The sequence below is a fragment of the Elgaria multicarinata genome, chromosome 6 (genome assembly GCF_023053635.1).
Source record: "Elgaria multicarinata webbii isolate HBS135686 ecotype San Diego chromosome 6, rElgMul1.1.pri, whole genome shotgun sequence".
Taxonomy (NCBI): Eukaryota; Metazoa; Chordata; class Lepidosauria; order Squamata; family Anguidae; genus Elgaria; species Elgaria multicarinata.
In genome coordinates, this window is record NC_086176.1 from 44,563,454 (window position 1) to 44,581,893 (window position 18,440).

At 40.7% G+C, this 18,440-nt stretch overlaps 2 protein-coding genes across 3 annotated transcripts in view; one reads left to right on the forward strand and one right to left on the reverse strand.

The window, feature by feature from the left end:
* Positions 1-10,117, forward strand: part of PGM5 (phosphoglucomutase 5) — a 68,307-nt gene extending 58,190 nt beyond the window's left edge. The window contains exons 11-12 of one of the 2 annotated variants that reach the window (XR_010025589.1): positions 6,582-6,749; positions 9,541-10,117. Coding sequence is in view for 1 of the 2 variants with exons in the window: in XM_063129306.1 (XP_062985376.1) it covers positions 6,582-6,671 (90 nt within the window). In the remaining variant the exon portion in view is untranslated. Of the gene's footprint in view, positions 1-6,581; positions 8,017-9,540 lie in introns of those variants that run through there. The other variant, XM_063129306.1, reaches the window with a different exon arrangement.
* A 2,571-nt stretch (positions 10,118-12,688) lies between these two features.
* On the reverse strand, positions 12,689-16,308 carry TMEM252 (transmembrane protein 252). The gene is made up of 2 exons (XM_063128757.1): positions 16,031-16,308; positions 12,689-12,956 (listed from the first exon to the last, which is right to left on the reverse strand). Exons 1-2 carry the CDS (start codon positions 16,306-16,308, stop codon positions 12,689-12,691), a joined length of 546 nt encoding a protein of 181 aa, XP_062984827.1.
* Positions 16,309-18,440: the final 2,132 nt, after the last annotated feature.

Genomic DNA, 18,440 nt, shown 5'->3' on the forward strand with positions numbered 1-18,440 from the left:
GTCTGATTTGAATTATTTAGCCACTGCAACATTGTATTTGTATTTCTTTATTTACAGTCAACAGACCAATATAAAACAAGAAGATACACCATTATATAAAACAATACAGAGCAGGGATAACAAAGAAGGAGTGTTACAAAATCACTAAAGATACTTGATTGTTATTTGTTGGTATTAGATTCCAGTTAAGCATCCTGATGAACAAAAGCTTTTAAAGTCATCTAAGCTGCTGGCCATCACTAACTTGTGTGCAACCCAATTTTATAAATTATTTACTTTTGCATTTCTTTTTATTTAAATGACTTATACCCCATTTTACCTAAAAACAGTCTAAGGTAACTAACAATATCACTATTAAAACAATAAAACATTAAACATTCAATTAACAAAGCAAACCCTAACCAGCATATGAAATGCATTAAAACAAAATCTATAAACGTAGCACCAGAAAAAAAAACAAAAAAAACTACAACTAACACTTCATCACAGTAGCATAAAACCATCTCAGTCAGCTATTGAAATCAGTTATAAGCCAAAGGTTCTTCTCAAAAGAAAGGTCTTGACTATTTGCCAGAATGTCACAAAGGAAGAGGCAAGATGAGGGAGTTCCAGAGTGTTGGAAAAGACCCTCTGCTTGGTCAAAGCCAGGTGGACCCTCAGGAATAGTTGAAACCTGTAAGAGAGCTTCTGATGATGACCTTAAGTGAGCTGATTTCATGCAGGAGAAGCAGTCTTTAAGATATCTTGGCTCTAAACCAGCCTTCCTCAACCTGGGGCGCTCCAGATGTGTTGGACTGCATCTCCCAGAATGCCCCAGCCAGTCGGCTGGGGCATTCTGGGAGTTGTAGTCCAACACATCTGGAGCGCCCCAGGTTGAGGAAGGCTGCTCTAAACCTTAAAAGATTTTAAATTCATCACCCCCACTTTGAATTGGGCCCCGAAACAAATCAGAAGCAAGCGCATCTGTTTTAGCAAGGGAGTCAATGTCCTGATAAGCAATCCTATTTAATAATCTGGCTGCTGGTCACATTTCAGATGGAGCACCATGTACCTGAACCTGTACAAATAATAACACAAAGCAACATCAGCCACACCTTTTACACTTACTACTCAGAATCTCCACTATGTTCAATGGGGTTTAATTAACACATGAATTGCAGCTGTGCACACACTGCGTTTGGTTTACTGCAACAGCCTACGAATGTGGCATTCGTAGTATGTTATCAGGAAAAGTGAACCTGAACACTTGGGTTGTTTGTGGCTCAAACAACCCCAAGTTAACCTATAGTTCATTCTTGAGATAACTTGGCGTTGTTTTTAAAATATGGGACACAGCCTTAATTGTAATGATCCGCAATCCTAAATCATACAATTTATTTTTAGGAAGCTTGCACTAAATTAGCTGCTTGATATATTAAAAAAGGAGACCATATTGTCATATAAAAGGCCACAATATAAAGCAGAACAATGAAATGTGCTAATACATAAAACCCAGTTCAAGGTTTGAAGTGGAACTGACCCTCACCCCTTTTGCAGTGAATTTTAATATCTAGGCCATAGTCTAACATAGTTAAGTGTACTTAAGTCTATTGAACTCAGTGGTTTTAAGTGCATTTAACTGTGTGCTGGATTATGGACATTCAGATCATGTATAAAGTATAAAAGGTTGCTGAGAAGTTGCAAGAAAGTATGAGTCTGGAAACCTTTCCTGTGGTTCCTGCAAATGAGCTGATTTTTTAAAAATTCTTACTTTATTTATTTATTGCATTTATATTCTGCCTTTTTTCCTCCAATGAACCCAAGGTGGTGTACACAATCCTCCTCCTTTCCATTTTATCCTCACAACAACAACCCTGTAAAGTAGGTTGGTTGAGAGTCTGTGACCGGCCCAAAGTCACCCAGTAGTTTTTCATGGCTGAGTGGGGACTATAACCTGGATCTCCCGACTCCCAGTCCAACACTTTAGCCACTACACCATGAGCCCCTCCTTGTCGTAGGATGAATCCGTAGTCACGAGCTTTGCATGCATTTTATTCAATAAATATTAGAAATGGAACCTTGGACTTTTATGCACTGTTTAGCTCCCTATTAGCTCCCTTTTTCTTTTATCAAGCAAAACCATGACTATGCTAAGTTTAATTTTATCAGCCTGTACCCAATTTGATCTTGATGAAAAGCACAACAGAATAATAAAACGATTACTATGTATTTTGAATCAGCATCTGAACTATTTTTAGCTGTATTTTATTGTACCTTGTTAGATTATCTATTTATAAACTTTACAATATATATCTGTTCTTTTACCACCTATTAAGACTGGAATAAAAGAATATGAAACTGACTTAGTCCACAAAAGTTGTTTTTACAGAAGTAGCCATTTTGTTATGGAGAAGTTGATACTTTGTTAAAGATTAGGCTTTTGTTTAGTCAATTATTTTGTGACCTCTGTTTGGGTGGTGGGTTCTTTAAAAGAAATAACTTAAAACAATAACTTAAAATTGTGGTAATAGGGTCATTTTAGAACAAAAATAACAAGAAGGCATGCCTTAGTGATATGTCCCCTTCTTTCCTCCATTGAGGAGGTGATGCCTCTGTCAAGAAAGGGACTTCTGCAATACATGCTTATGTGCATACACAAATAAAGATAGTTTGCCTTTTTCTTCACAACTGTTCTAAAGAAAAGGGCATGCTTCATTTGTTTTCAGATTATTTAATTAGAAAGATGGGGCACGGGTCAGCTAGCATGGGAAGTAAAATTTGGGGGTGAGTTGTTGGCAGAGAGAGATGGGGGCTGAGTTGACTATCAGAGGGTTGTTCTAGGGTTAACCCTCAAATAATCCCCTCCTCCTCCCTCCCAATCCCCTTTCCTTTTGTGTCATGTCTTTTAGATTGTAAGCCTGTGGGCAGGGACTGTCAAGAAATACTTTTGTAAACCGCCATGAGAGCCTTTTTTGGCTGAATGGCGGCATAAAAATGCTTAAATAAATAAATAAATAACCCATGACACATGCCCCTACATATTTAAAAAGGCGGCTGACACACATCTCAGAGCTCAGAGCCTCTACAGTGGCTTATTGGGTGGTGAATTAGCTGGGAGAGAGAGGGATTGGGCAGGGGTGTTGGCTGGCTGGCAGAGAAGAAATTAGTGGAATTGATTTGGGACAGAATCTGCGTGGGTTATGAGGTTGGGGGCAATGAATGTGGGTATGAACTTTCTATTAATATGAACAAGTTAATTGATTTTAGAATGAAATTAATTGCCTTGACTTCCGTGAAATGGCTATTCTGTTTGAGCAGAAAACTATGGCTTCAAATGAATGGTTTTGTATTTTGGGGCCTACCTCTGATTTGTACTCAGCTTCTTAGGCAAGTTACTTGTCTTTTAGCCTCACCAGGTTGTCTTCTGTTAAATTGCTGTTTTGTGACTTGCCATGCCTTCCCATGGCAGCCACATTGTTAAGGCGCCTGTGTGGCATCTTCGTCTCAAACTTCCGTCAGTGGCCATGTACCCAGAAGAGTTGGGAACCTCTGTTTTATATGTTTGAAACAACTTCCCACTGTGATTTTATCTAAGGCCTGTAAACCTACAATTCTATTCTTGAACTTTTGGGAGAAAATATCTACTAGATCTCTAGTGTACCTCTAGCCAAAATTATACAGCCGCAGTGGTGTAGCTTTTCTCTCAACTAAGAGAAAGCTTTCTATGGCTAATTATGGGTTAGTATTCAAGCATGTACAAAGTTAAGCTACTTGGCAATAGATTTCTGCTGTATAGGGTGGGATTGAAATCATATAATTGTGACATTTAATTAATAGGATTGTTATGTTGGATGTGTTACAGCTGATCTTGTGTGTGAAAGGAAGATCAAAGGAGATGAGACAAATGCTAATGGTTTGCAGATGGCACTAAGTAAACACATGGCTTCTCCTATAAGATCTTCCCATCCTCAGCAGAAATCACAAATTATAAATCCAAATGTTGGCAAGGACAATGCTTGCAGATCTTCTTTTTTCTCCTTTTTATTAAATCATCTCTAGAGACCATATAGCTGACATGTTTCCGTGAGAGACAGCACAGAGAATTCCCACAGTTTCTACTTATTATTTAAAAGTTTTTGAAACATTTTCCTTCCGGAGGGCAGAATAAGGTTAGTTTATTGAAAAGAAACAAAATTGTTTTATGAGCCTGTATTTTGCGTATTGTCTTAAAAGACCATAAAACACTTGGCAAATAGAATGATATGTTCATTCTTAGCAGAGAGAGATTGCTCATTTCCACAAAGCAGTTGACTATGAAGAAATGGCCTAAACTCAAGGTCTCCAACATGGTGCCCACTGGCACCAGTGTGCCTGCAGATACCTCCCTTGGTGCCCACTTGGCTCCCTGCTCAACTTTTATTTATTTTTTCTTATGGTGATGGTGATGATTTTCACTGAGAGGTTGGCATGCTGCAAAGCAAAGTGGTACCCACTACCAGGGCATCTTTATTTAGGTTCAGAAGAGTGATTTTGTGTATTGGAGCTTAGAGCTCCATCTCTGTTTTGCAAGTTATTTTCTTTTAGTGCATCTTCAGGAAAATGAGTATTTTGCAGTGGCTCCAATGTCAGTGGGGTGGTGAATCCATTCCAGGTTTCAACCAGAACCAGTCAGAACTCTAAAAGAGCTATGCACTTTGGATAGCTCCTTTAAAGATCTGAATGGTTCTAGCTGAAGCCCAGACTGGATTCACTTACCCACTGACATCGGAGCTACCAACCTCCCCTCACATTTTATTTGTCCCTTCTAAAAACTCCTATCTCTGCCCAAAGACTTCCATCTCCATTATAGAGATATTTCTTATGTTTTCCCCTGAATTCACAGAAAGAGGATTTTGGCACTGAATTGATCTAGTCCTGGCAGAAGGGTAGTGGCAGCCCAATGCTTGCCTCTTTCAGCCGTTCTTGGCTAGTGATAATCACCTTTAGTCACCCATCTTCTAGGTGGCCCAGCATATAGAATGTTTACACTAAACTTGTCAATTCCTGATTGATGGGATTCACTCTACCTCTCAATCACCCCCTCTTGGCTACCCAAGATAAAGAAGGGGTGATTTTACTATGACTTTTTCTTCCGTCATCTTCACCTGAACTTCCTTGGGGGAACCTGTTCTGATTACCATGCAAAGTTACTTGGCTTTATAGTGAGTCAGTGTATTCTGCATAGAGATCTATTTTGTCCATATGTTTCATCGTACCATACATGATTTCTCTTTCTCATCCCTTTCCCCCTTAATAAAAACGTTCTAAATTGAATACTGAGTTGGCTCCCTACTACTCAATGAGTAATTTCCTACTTGCCTCGATGCTTCAGTTATGCTAAAGCATGTATGGGTAACCAATGGCCCATGGGCTACATGCAACCCTTGGCCAACTTTCATGAGGCCCGACTGACCCCCTCCCTGCTTCTCAGTTGATTTGGCTCCCCAGCTGACTGCCACTGGAAACAGCTGAAGAGCGCACCAACTGGTGTGCTCTTCAGCTGTTCCCAACACCAATCAGCTGGGCAGGGGGAGGTGTGTGATGGGACTGTTGTCAGGGGGGATGGGAAGGCACATGATAGTATCTCAATGCTCCAGGAGGAGAGGTTTAAACCTCCCCATGTGCAAAGATGGTGGGGAAAGAGTATGTGTATGTGTGTAAGTGGGGTGGAAGGCGCTCTGTGTGTGTGTATTAGAGAGAGAGAGAGTGAATCATCCCAGCAGCATCTACAGCTGGCCATTCCCTTGTCCCAAGTTAGAAATCCCAAAGGGTGAGCCTGGCATTTTGAAATTATATCCACGGCTTTCTGGTATATTATATACAAGGGCTGTGTTCATGGCAGTTAAGTAGCAGGACAAAACATGCAGAGCATTCCAGGTCACCAAAAGAGTTTGAAAACTAATGCAGCTGGCTGATTTCTAGTTCAGGCTATTTATTTGGTGCTATAGACATGCTATTCTGGGCTGTTTTGCTACTAAAAATATTTCTTGGTTTTAAAGTTAATTATGCAAGCCATGGTAACTCATAACTGCAACCACAATTTGTGCACAATCCAGAAGAGAGTGAAACACTTCAGATTTCTGGAGTGCATGCATTGGAAATGCTGAAACACTCTAAAAATGCAATCCTATGCATATATACTTGGAAGTACGATCCACTAAGTTCAGTGAGGCTCTTTATTTATTTATTTATTTATTTATTTATTTATTTATTACATTTTTATACCGCCCAATAGCCGAAGCTCTCTGGGCGGTTCACAAAAATTAAAACCACAGTAAATAAATGTGCAAACTTCAGAGGATTGCATGCTAAGTAACTTGCAAATGTGATGGACTGAATGAACCCTCTTTCCTGACAGGGGAAAGGTTTACTATCCTGTTATAATCAAGTTTGCCCTCATGGATTTGTTAATTTCATATCATATATATGTGGGTGTGTGGGTGTGTCAATGAACTTTCAGTTCTTTGAGTATATGAGCCATAATTGTTTTGTTTTGTTTTTAATTAATTATGAGTTCATTATCATTTGTTTTCCTTAAAGCCATTTGTTTTCCTCTCTTCTAGGCCGTACTGAGTCCTCTCATAGCAATTGCACTGAAAATATCTCAGATTCATGAGAGGACAGGTCGAAAGGGTCCTACCGTCATCACCTGAACCAAGAAAGGATCACTAACCCAGGGCCAAATTTGAGAGGGCAAGGGAGAAAGAAGACCTTGCCCAAACACATCCGCTGTTTGTGCTTTATATTACTCTAAGGGTTTGAGGGCTATGGGAGAGGGAGGGGGGGACAAAATTCAGTGCTGTTCATAATTCAGTTTCATTGATCTGCTAAGACAGCAGTGCACTTACTTCTGTACTATGGCTTCAATATCTTCTTATACCCAAAAATAACCAAAGAGAAAGCTCCTTTTTTATGTCAAGGCTCAGTTATTACAAAATACCAGCATGACAGAAAATACTCTTGTGTTCTGTATTTGCAAAGCAGGAGTGGGTTACCTCCTCCCCTGGTTGAATTTGTTGCAATGCACAGGTTCTTGGGATTAGTATTTTGAAAATCCTTAGTTTTAATTCAAAAAGGAAATGCTATTATGGTAGCCAAGGTTTTGAAAAAGCTCAGAAACCACAAAAATTCTCAGTTCCTGGGATAGTGATGGGATGATCCATGATTTTGAAGTGGAATGTAACAGGGCTCTTGGTCACTCCAGTGGTCTGGAAGGCTCTGCTGCTGAGAAGGGCCTTATACTACCCAAGATGCCAGAATTTTTCCTCTTGGTATGAAATGCCACACTAGGCACAGAGTCAAAGCAATGCAGCTCATGCACAGAAACTGCAGGTGTGGATGTTCTAACCCCTACTAGTTTTAGATGTGTAGCCTGATCCTCTGCATGTTTACTTTGGAGTAGGTCCCACTAAGAAATACCCCCATGTAAGTGTACATAATATTGCAGCTTTACACTGAGATTTCATTTCACTAATTATCTTTTCCAATCATACTGGCAACTGCCATTCCTAATCTCCCAGACATAGTTCCATAAACAACAAATACTGTACAGTTGAAGCCTGGCATCTATTACATTCATGCACATTTTATGTAGGTAAAACGTTTGACTGTAAAAGGTAGAGAAAGGCAATTACCATGCAGCAAACTCCTTGGCATTCAGCTTTCATTTTCTGCTCTTGTCTGCTGTATTATTCCCAAATGCCTACCCACCAGCACAAATGCTCTACACATGTGGTTTACATGCTTGCAATTAAAAAGTGCAATGGCCCTTTCCACCTAGCTTTCTTATAAACCTTCCTCTATCCGAATGTGACTCTGTGCAGTTTTAATTTAAAAGAGATACCTATTTTACTTTTACTAAACAATGCGTGAAGAGATTTCCTTCTTTTAGCATTTAGCTGCTGTAGCTGCCTCTGCATAGATCCATATTTTTCATTAGATTTTACTGATTTTGGAAAGGAAATTATTGGATTTCCCTCCTGCCTCCTTTTTTTTTTTTTTTTTAAAAAAAAAAGGTATTATGAATTAAATCCCAAACTTTTAGAAACTTTCTCTCTCAAGATGAACTTAGACCCTCTCTACAACTAAGGATTATCCCAGGAAAATGGAGGGATTGTCCCTGCCTGCTCCCGGCGTCCCTTGTGTGTCATTTGGATGCACAGGGATGATCCCTGGATGATCCTGTGAAAAAAGGCAGGTGTAGAAACAGCCTTATATTCCACTTCTTTAGGGATAAGTAGCCATAGCAGAGTCAGACTTTTATACTGGCAGGGTCATGTGATCCCTTTAAAAAGCCTGATGGTGACATCAAATGAATATGCCCAAAATGCCTCTGCACACAGATTTCACCGGAGTGCAGACAGTAAATTGGCATTACTCCCTGGTTACATAAGTGCATGATAACTGAACGTTCCACTTAGTGACATTTCCAGAGTGCTGTTTTGAGCTTTTACAGTTGGAAATATAGTTGTAGGTGTTAGTCCCCTGAGATGAGTCTAAAAACAGGAGTCAACAAAATGAGGATTCTGTTCATGGATCCTCCAGGAAATGTTTCAAGTCCTCACACAACAATTCCTTGCTTATGTGTTTCCCTTAAAAGCCAGCACAAAATAATAAGCTGGACATAAATGTTCTTTCTTGTATATACTCCTGTGGTCTCCTTAAAAGGCCCTATCACTAACCCTAAAGCATTACATCAGAAGCATCTGTTAAAGAACTACCACTGCCTTAGAGAAGATGTCTTCCAGCTCTGCTCAGTCAAACACATGTTCTTATAAATGGAACTTCGATTTGGCTCCTCTCAGACAAATGGTACTCTGAGGGCCAAACTACACGTTCTTCAAATCACACATGAATGATTGGATTAATTACCTCAGTTGTAAGCACACATGGCCTCAATTCAGATTGGGACACAGGTACTCCTGGAGAGTGGGATTTAAGTTTCCCCATCCCATTTTCATCCCAAAATTCCACCCCCACAGGGAGGAGGGTGTCCAAAAAAACCGTTTGCATTGGAATCAATGTTATGCGTGATTTGAAGAACGTGTATTTTGGCCCTGAGAACTGTGTAACTGTCATTTTATGCCTCTGAAACTTTTTCCAGAGCCATTTAGAACACAGCAGTATTCAGGTTCTTCTCTTTAAGACTTTAAAAGAGGAAGGAAATTTGAAAAGGCAAGCAAAAGGATAGAGAATTAAGAGGGCTTCATTTTGAGTGCATTGGAGTTGATTTAACATCACTAAAGTGCATTGCACGTGCCATTTTTACATAATTCTGGTTAAACTATTTGGGAAACAGGACTGACAATCCTTTAATCATTAAAGGAATATCAACACTGTTTTTCAAGTAGTTTCCTTTAACTAGAGTGCAGTGTAGCATGCTAAAGTGTTGTAATTGTGAGCGTGTTTTGAGTCGAGTAGAGCTCCAGAGGGAGACTATCCCCAATAAAACATCATCTGTGCTACCTGTGGGACTATAATAAATTGAATGAAGTTCTAGCAGTACTTCTCTCATTCGTTTAGCTCTCTGAAAGCCCACCAAATGCTTTATCAGAAGGTCAAAGGATGAGTCATCAGGGAACAGATGGAGGAGAGGAGAAAGGATTGCTCAGCGAATGCTTGGGTACAGCAAATGGTTTGTGCGCCTGTGAAAGAATAGCACAGCTCCAACTGTGGCACACGACACTGAAATGATAAGAACTCCTTGTACATGTGACTCATTTGAGTGTTTTTTCTTTGGGAACAGAGTTGTGGCTGCTTGTCATTTGTTGAGAGGGCTTTTGTGCAATCTGATACTTTTGTAGCCTAGTAAAGTTCATTGCAATGGTCAAATATTCCTTTTTAGTGCAATCTTGAGTGCTCTTGTGCTTAAGAAATTGATTTGGCTTCCTTTGATATTTGTCCGAACTTGCTACGACATATAATAAAGTGCAATGCCATATTTCTGCCTTGCATGAAATTGCTGATGAAAGGACAAGGTTTGGCCAAATACATCAGACTTTTTAGTTGCATCTAAGTAAATGAGGCACTGACTGTTTCCTCACTTCTAAAAGCACAGTGTTTTATTGCAGAATTATTAAACAGCTTTTTTTGTAAATCAAAAGAAGTTTTATGGTTTCTTTTTATGCAGTACTAGTACATCCACAGTTCCCAGGCTGTAAATATCATCCAGCAGCAAGTGGTTGACTTGCTATGATGTCCCGGTGGTCCTTCACTGTGTGGCTTTGCTACTCTGATAACAAGAGGGATAAGGTAGTCATGGACTAAACAGCTGGGTGCTGAGCAAAATGGGAGATATTTAGAAATGAATATAACTTTTTTTGTATTAAACTGCACAAACATTGCTAATTTGACATCGTCTTTTGGACATCACCTTGTTGGTTACTTACAGGAACCCATTCAGGGAGAAATATTGTGAACCTTGTTACCTTTTTTTAACAAGCTTCCAACACAGGCTTATGCATGAAGACACTAAATCAGGGATGTAGTAACTTCCCATAGGGACATGCCCTTAGGAATAACTGTTCTCTGGGTCATAAAGGAATAGTTCCAAGCCTATTAATTTTGTCACTACAGGAACAACTCATGGTTTCTTTTGCATGAAAATACTCAGTGAAATGGATCACCCATGCAAGTTGATCTAGGTCAATTTGTGTGGATCATAGCTAGCTTCACAGAGAGTTGTAGTTTTCAGGATCTGTGTGTAAATTGAGTGAATCATTCACTCACACATCTTCCCACAAGAATCACTAGAAATCCTCCTTGCCGAACTCAAGAAGTTGTTAGGATTTGGCCATGGAATTCCGCATAGCATTCGCTGGGGAAATTGCTGGCTCTTAAACCTACTGTACAGTACTGTCATAAGGAAAAATGAAATATAAACTGTACTTAATTCTACAAACCACTTTGAAAAGAAAAAGATCATGATGGTGAATCTGGAGGAATATTCTCCAAACTAGAACATGGCTTCATGATGATGCTTGAGAAAGCTGAGAAACATTGTCAAGTGGCTCTCTTGCATGGTGATGAGAAAATATATACATACGGGGATATGCCTATGAAACTATATACTAAAATTCTCTAGTGGGATTTCTTTATTCAGTCATGAAGCAACTTGCTAAAACCTTTCAGAAGCTCTGCAAAAAAATTTATTGCATTCTATTTGGGATTGTGTTTGTCTAATGTGGAAGCACACGGTGCTCACTTTCATCAAGCAAATGCCACTTTTCTTTGATAATGTTTTTCAATACAAAACTTTATTTTATGAAAAAAGTGCAATGCAGTATTAAGCAGTATGTAAACCAGTTAGCGTCTGAACACAGAACAAACATGTCACTACAAAATAACAAATGCCAACTGCTCATCAAAATATTTCCTCTCCCAAAGTTAGCCAATGCTAACAGAAAACAAAGGAAGTAGATGGCAAAGCTCCACAGGAGATTTTTAAAAAAGTTGAGGTATTACATATGGGCATTGGGTGAACTAATGTTAATGATTTTAGAGGATAAGTGTCCATGACCTCCATACCTCAGTTGGTCATTTTTATCAAGTTACAGGTCAATTAACTGTCTGTAGGGATTTCCCTCCCACCTCCAGATCTGAGAGGCTCTTAGAGTACACAATGGAAAATCGCTAGTTGCATTATTGATACATATATCCATTTTCAAACGTAGTACTCTTGAATAACAAACATGTTCTTAACAGCATATTTTATCTAGGGAATATGTTGTCTTCATGCCTTTGTGGCTGGGGAGTCCTCAACCTATTCCCTATGTTCCGTATATATACATGTGTATATATATTGCATAAAAGTACCATCATCATCATAATAATAACCACAAAGAAAATAAGAACAGTCTACAACCCAGATAAACAGTTTAAAACAAAATTCTTCAGTTTAACTCATATACAAGTCATTGTAACTATTTGAGATTAAATTTAATTCTTTGTTTACTTGGGCTGTAGAATTGGACGGTCTGATACAATCAAGACTTAATCTCATTCTCTCACCACAGCTAACTTTGTTACAACATCTATTCATTCCCTTTTACAGAGGAATGCCTGCAAAGTAATTAAGGCAGTTCAAGAGTTTAACTTTGGAAAAATGCTTCTCATCATCCTTGTAAATGCCAAGGATAGAATAGAACATTTTCCCCGCTCAGTATGTATATATGCTTCCCTCATTCGTCATTAGACCACAATGCTTTGCTTTGGATTTCTTCTTTCACTCTTTCAAAAATGACCCTGCCTCTGGCGCTTCATCATTCTAGTGTCGTTGCTCTTTAGAAAACAGCATTGGTTCTTGCAGCCATTTTAAAAAAAAATACAGGCAGAATAAAACCACAATAATGTAAACAAACATCTAATTGTTGCAACCAGCAAGCAATATTGGTTTGAACCCAGCAATGTCATCCACAACCCATGCCACACCAGGTTTTATTCCTGGTTAGAAGTATATTATATCTGAAATAACCTTTCTAATGCCACATGGCCAGCCACTACATGCTACCACAAGGCTATCTTTGCAACCAGTGCACACTGATGGAATAGCACTGTCCTCTGTTCACCTCAACGGTACTTTGCACACAGTGGCCTAACCACGGCCTTGCCTATGTCCCAGAATAGCAGACACGGCTTATCTCCTTCTCATGTCCTTTGGCAGGCCATTTCATTAGCAGTTGGTCTCTGGCACAGGTGCAGTAGAAGTCTCTTCAAGTGTTGAGTCACGCTCTGGAGCTTGCTGCTGCACAGATATTTCATACGAAGGTGGCAGTTGTTCCTGAGAGTTGGCTTCCTCAATGAATTCAAGGCTACTCTCTGTATACAGAGGTGGAGGTATGTTGTAAGTATCTTCTCGTTCCAGTGGGGAGACTGGCACTGGAAAAGTCTGCTTTTCAGGATCAGTACTGTCTTCGTAAGATGGAGGGTAAAAGTCAGGCCTGCAAAAATTACAATAAAACATGGTTTAAAAGAGAGTTCTGTGTTAAAATTACAACAGTCTATAGTGTGTTGCTGAATAGTCTGCACCAACCCTGGGGTTCAAATTCCACATCTGCTCACCATATTGTCCTTTCTCCTCAAATTTCAGAGGTAGTACCTCACAACCATTCATTACCTCAGGAACCAAAGGTGCCTATATTTAGGTGAAGCTATGAAGAGAGAAATGGGGGCCAGGGGTACAATTTAGGTAACAGTTTGGCATTATAGGCGTTGTCTCTGAGGGCGTTGCTAGACCTGCCGGGATAAGCCGGCAGGGAGGCGGGGCGACAGTGCGCTAACTTTAGCGCGCACCGCCCAGCCTCCTAGACGGCTGACGCGCAGGAACTACGGAAGCCCTGCAGCGTCGGCCATTTTTTTTTGTTTTAAAGGGGCCACGTGCGCCCCGAAGACTCCGGACAAGGTAAGGCTTTTTTTTTTTACTTAAGCCCCCCCATCCGCCCACCCTCCCCGTCCCCATCCCGTGTGTCGTGCCTGTCACCCTCTCCCCCCCTCGCCCTCCCGTGTGTCGCGCCTGTCACCCTCTGCCCCCCTCGCCCTCCCATGTGTCACATCTGTCTCCCTCCGCCATCCTCCTCTCCTGCCGGTCCGGCCTTCCCCCCCATCTCCCCCCCAGATGCCCCTGGCCAGATGGGCACAGCGCTCGTAAGAGTGCTGTGCCAGTCCGTGGCTTTTTGCGGCTACTCGCGAGTAGCCTCAGGCCGGAGCTGCGGAAAAGGCGCGCCATAAGCGACTTTGCATATGGCGCGTTAGAGGAGGCCTCAGTGCGGCCTGGGGCCAGATTCCCCTGTGCGTCATGTGGACGCACAGCAGGGAAACCGGCTCTCAAGGCGCGCTAAGGCCTCGTCTAGCAAGGCCCTGACACTTTTAGGAATACAGTTGTACCTTCTAGCAAGAATGTGCTAAGGCTTAGGAAAGAATTAACCTTACTTTTGTCCAATTGTTACATCCGTTTGTTCTATTAGAGCCCCCATATTTGAACAGGAAATGCATATTTTATCCGAGTTTATTTATACTCGGAGATTTATTTTGCAGTGCAAGCTGCAAGCTCTTTCAAAGTGTTAAATCTTCCTGGTTATCTAACTATGTGCTGTGTCGTATTTATAGAGTTCCTGCTTTACCAATTGTGAATGTTTATGGTGCTGTTACCACAACAAAACAGGAAGTGACATTTGTATCCATGGCCCATTAACAAACTTTGCTAGGCCGGAGGCCAGCTTAACATTAAAAAAAGCGCTCACAGTCTTCACTCTAGGAATGGCAGAGACATTTACACAGATAACAGTGAACAGCCACATGTGTTTATGGATTTGAGTCATGCCTTCACACTTAGACCTAGATTCAATTTCAGGGTGTACACTATTCTGGAACTATTTTAATGTAATCTATTTTGTTTTCCTTAGACTCAAAGTATACTGTATGTGCACTAGCAGGCATGGAGCTAAAAAAGTCATCTTGTCATTCAGTTATATATTTCTTACATTTTGTATGCTACACTTTTACAGAAGGGCTTCTCATAACAACTGTGTGAGGTAGGCTAGGCTGAGAGTTACTGACTCACCCAGGCAGTGCCACCTAGTGAGCTGGCTCTACGACATTAATCTGTAGTAATGGCAGAGACAGAAGTAAAGCTGCACTCTAGAATGTTTTGGGTTGGATCCAGATTAGGCTAACTGTACTCAGATACCATTAAAATCAAAGGGGCGTACTTATTTTTATGACTAACATTTCATATTAGTTTCAGGGGGCCTAAATGCAACTAACTTAGTCTGGATCCATCTTGGGTTGGATCCAACAGAGGCTTTTGCTAGAGGCAGTAGGACTGAGGCAATTTTCACATATTCCTCCTTTATCACCCTAGCCCCACTTCCAACACTGTATCAGAGGATCACGTGATCTGTCAGAGCAGATTTTTCATGTTAACAAAGTTGTAGGGGAAGGGGGAATCGGCAAAAATCACCTCTCCCCCTTTCCTCCAATATGGGTGATCTTGATCCAAGCCATTAATTTTTTTAAAAGAGTTTTTCAGAACAATGGCCTAAAATGTGTGAATAAAATAAACATTTTTAACCATCAGTTGCAATACGTATTACATATATATTATATATAATCAATAGAAGGCATACTGAGCCATAAAAAAGTAAGCAGGAATCAAGACAACAGAGAACAGATGATCTAGAGTAAAATTAAAACCAGAAAGGACAGTTTCTAAGATGAAATGTCTGCTGTCAGGAGGAGTAAGTCTATTTCTCAAAAATTAACATATATAAAAACATACATATTGAGTACTGCTCTGTATGGATATGAAACATGATGATAGGTTTAAAAAAAGAATCAAAATGTCCTGGAAATACTGTGTGAAGAAACCTGCACAGCAAGGGAAGCTAATTAATAAATATTGAATAGAATTTCAGGGAGGGACAAGGACTGTGCCAAGTGTAAAAAGAGGGAATCATCTCCGATAAGAACATAAGAGCCCTGCTGGATCAGACCAAGGGTCCATCTAGTCCAGCAATCTGTTCACACAGTGGCAACCAGCTCTCCATGGGAAACCACAAGCAAGACATGAGTGCAACAGTAACCTCCTACCCATGTTCTCCAGCAACTGGTGTACATAAGCCTACTGTTTCAGATACTGGATGTAGCATAGAGCCATCAGGACTAGTAGCCACTGATAGCCTTCTCCAGGAATTTGTATGACGGCTTTTTAAAGCCATCCAAATTGGTGGCCGTCTTTGTAGGGATGGGGCACATTCTAAGAAATGGTGGACTACTCAAAGATCTTATGTGAACCACCCAGAAAGCTTAGGCTATGGGGCGGTATACAAATGCAATTAATAATAATAATAATAATAATATAATAAAATTGGAGAGACATGGAAGGAAGAAGAGCAAGGACTAGATGCATTAAATAAAGCAAGTTTAACAAAGCAAAAAGGAGGGAAACATGCAAACTGAAAAGGGTTGCACAACATCAAAGACCAATCTATGGACTGAAATAAATGATGAGACATACCTGTCTATTGTATTGATGTGACTATCTCGAAGTCTGGGACTTCCCTGAATAATGCTGTGGAATAAGGTCTTGTGCTTGCTGGCCTCGTGATAAGTGCTCCAGAAGATCCCAGAGATGAGAAGTAAGAACCCCAAGGGTAACAGAAAATAGGAAATAGGCAAGGTATTGCACTTGCATACAGAGGAATTTGTAGAGATGCAAAAGGCTCCTAAGCAAATAGTGGCAAAGCCAATCAGGAGCACAAACAAACGGAGAAAGGAGAAGACGTTCTTCGACATCTTTGCAGTTGGCTCCTCCCTGGACTCTACTTTGGGTATCTCTTAAGTGCTCCTTCCTGTCTAGGTCCACAGTTTTATATGTTCATGACCAATTGGCCTTTGGACACGTGTTAAGATACTCATTAACTATTTGAAGCAGCCGTAAGATCTCAAGAGATTAATTTATAATCAAAACACTGCTCAAGAAGAGGCAAGAAATGCTTCCTGTATTGTTTCGCTGCCAGCATAAACTCTGCAAACTTTTGCTGCTCTGGGTTGCTCATGAACAGTTTGAACAATCTTTTACACAAGTGTCGTTTTTATTTGATCAAAGGAAATTCCATTGATTTTAATGTTCTATTAAAAAGTGGGCAGGGGAGAAATCGCTGTTAATCAAGCTGTTCTTCCTTTACTACATTTTTGGGCTTTGTCTTGACTATTTAATCCATTTCATTACCTTGGTGATCTCTGTATGCTAACTAATATCATGCATCATATACTAAAGAATTACAGAGAGCCAGCTTAGGAAGCTAGAACTGTGATGCTAACCAACACACACTTCAGTGCGACTAGTGGCCCCGTTCAGACAGCACGCTAACCATTCCATTAACCATTTTGTGGTTAAGCAGCATGGTTTAGCATGTTGTCTGAACGGGGGCCAGTGTAAGTCAGATTGCAACCTAATGGTCCAACCCTGCGAGATGCTGTGATAAAGCAGCATTTTGCAGGATCTGGTCATACAAGAAGCTCAGGGACAGCACATTGGCTGCGCTTGTGCCTTCCTCTCAGTACAAGATCTATCTTCAATTCCACTGTCCAGCAAGTCAAATCCTGTTATTTTTGTGCTAGTAGATGCCCTCTAAACATTTTGCACTGCAGAAGCCTGGAAGTGTGCGGAGTAGCAGCATCCCATTATCTCCCATGCACAGCATATTTCAGGCTGTAATAGCAGTGGTATTTGTAAAATAACTGGCACAACTGAATGTTGGCTGAAGGTAATAGCAGGGAATAAAGGGATGGAGGGTGGGGGGAACCAAGTTGCTTGAATACCAGGAAAGCTCTGTGGTAGTTGCTAGCACTTGGGTTACATTTTAGCTACAGCAACTCTGCAGCCGAAGCCGGAGTACCCATAGTTTGCCAGTAAAGCTTGCTCCTAAGCCTGTCAACACAGGTTGGTTGAGTTAGGATATTGTTCTTGGTAGGTGGTTACACAATGCAGCCTTCATTACATACACTACATAGAAAGTGTACACTTCCATCTGGTTTATGAGGAGCGTACAAAGGAATCAAGGCCGCTGAGCGAAAAGAACAGATACTACGCAATGCTCCATAAAAGCAGTTATAAATCAGCGTCATCCTAGTTCTGCCTGTATTGACCTCACTGTTGTCATTTCTTTCTCTATCTACTTATAAATGACCAGAGTCCCTCCCATAAAAATTACCAAGGAAACAGGAATGCCCAACCAAAACAGTAAACTCCAGGAGGGAGATACGATGTCAGTGATGCCAGCAGAGAAAATCCTGCTAGAATCTGTAGAGTCAGGGTTTAAATGCAGAGTCCTCTTGCAATGTGGAAGTCATTTAAAACAAAATAAGACGTGACAAGGAAGATAACATGATTTGTTAAATAGCTGCAGCTGACAAAAGTAAAATGGAAGTGCTATTATTTGTGTATGTGTTTTTAATCTTTACCAGCGGCTCATTAAAGATTCCAGGTATTTGATTATGGATCCTATTGCACATTTAAAGGCAAATATGGAGTCCCCAGCCATGTGTTTGCCTTGTAGTGCTTATGCAGGGGTGGCAATGCAATTGCAGGGGACAATTGGCAGGCAGGAGATGCTGATTCCTTCTGCTGCCTGCTGATTTCCCCTCAAAGACTGTCCCCCAAACCAGCTCTGAAATTGGAAAGGGCTGAAACTTCAAGGGCCAGGCTTTAAGAATGATATGCTTTGGGGACATTTGGACCAGGGGAAATGATACCAGCAGTGTCAGGCACGTTGGGGCTACTTTGAGTGTTCAGTTGGATCACTTGAGGCACCTGAAAAAAAACCCTCCCTTTCAGGATGAATGGGAGGTGCATGCAATCCTGCAGCAGAAACTACATATCTTCTCACTTTTAGCTTCACCAACAGTTCCTCCCTCCGTCCATT

Coding starts and splice junctions, on each gene's coding strand:
- TMEM252 (XM_063128757.1), bottom strand. CDS start 16,308: ATGTCGAAGAACGTCTTCTCCTTTCTCCGTTTGTTTGTGCTCCTGATT. Junction 12,957..16,030: donor CACATCAATACAATAGACAG/GTATGTCTCATC, acceptor TAATTTTTGCAG/GCCTGACTTTTACCCTCCAT.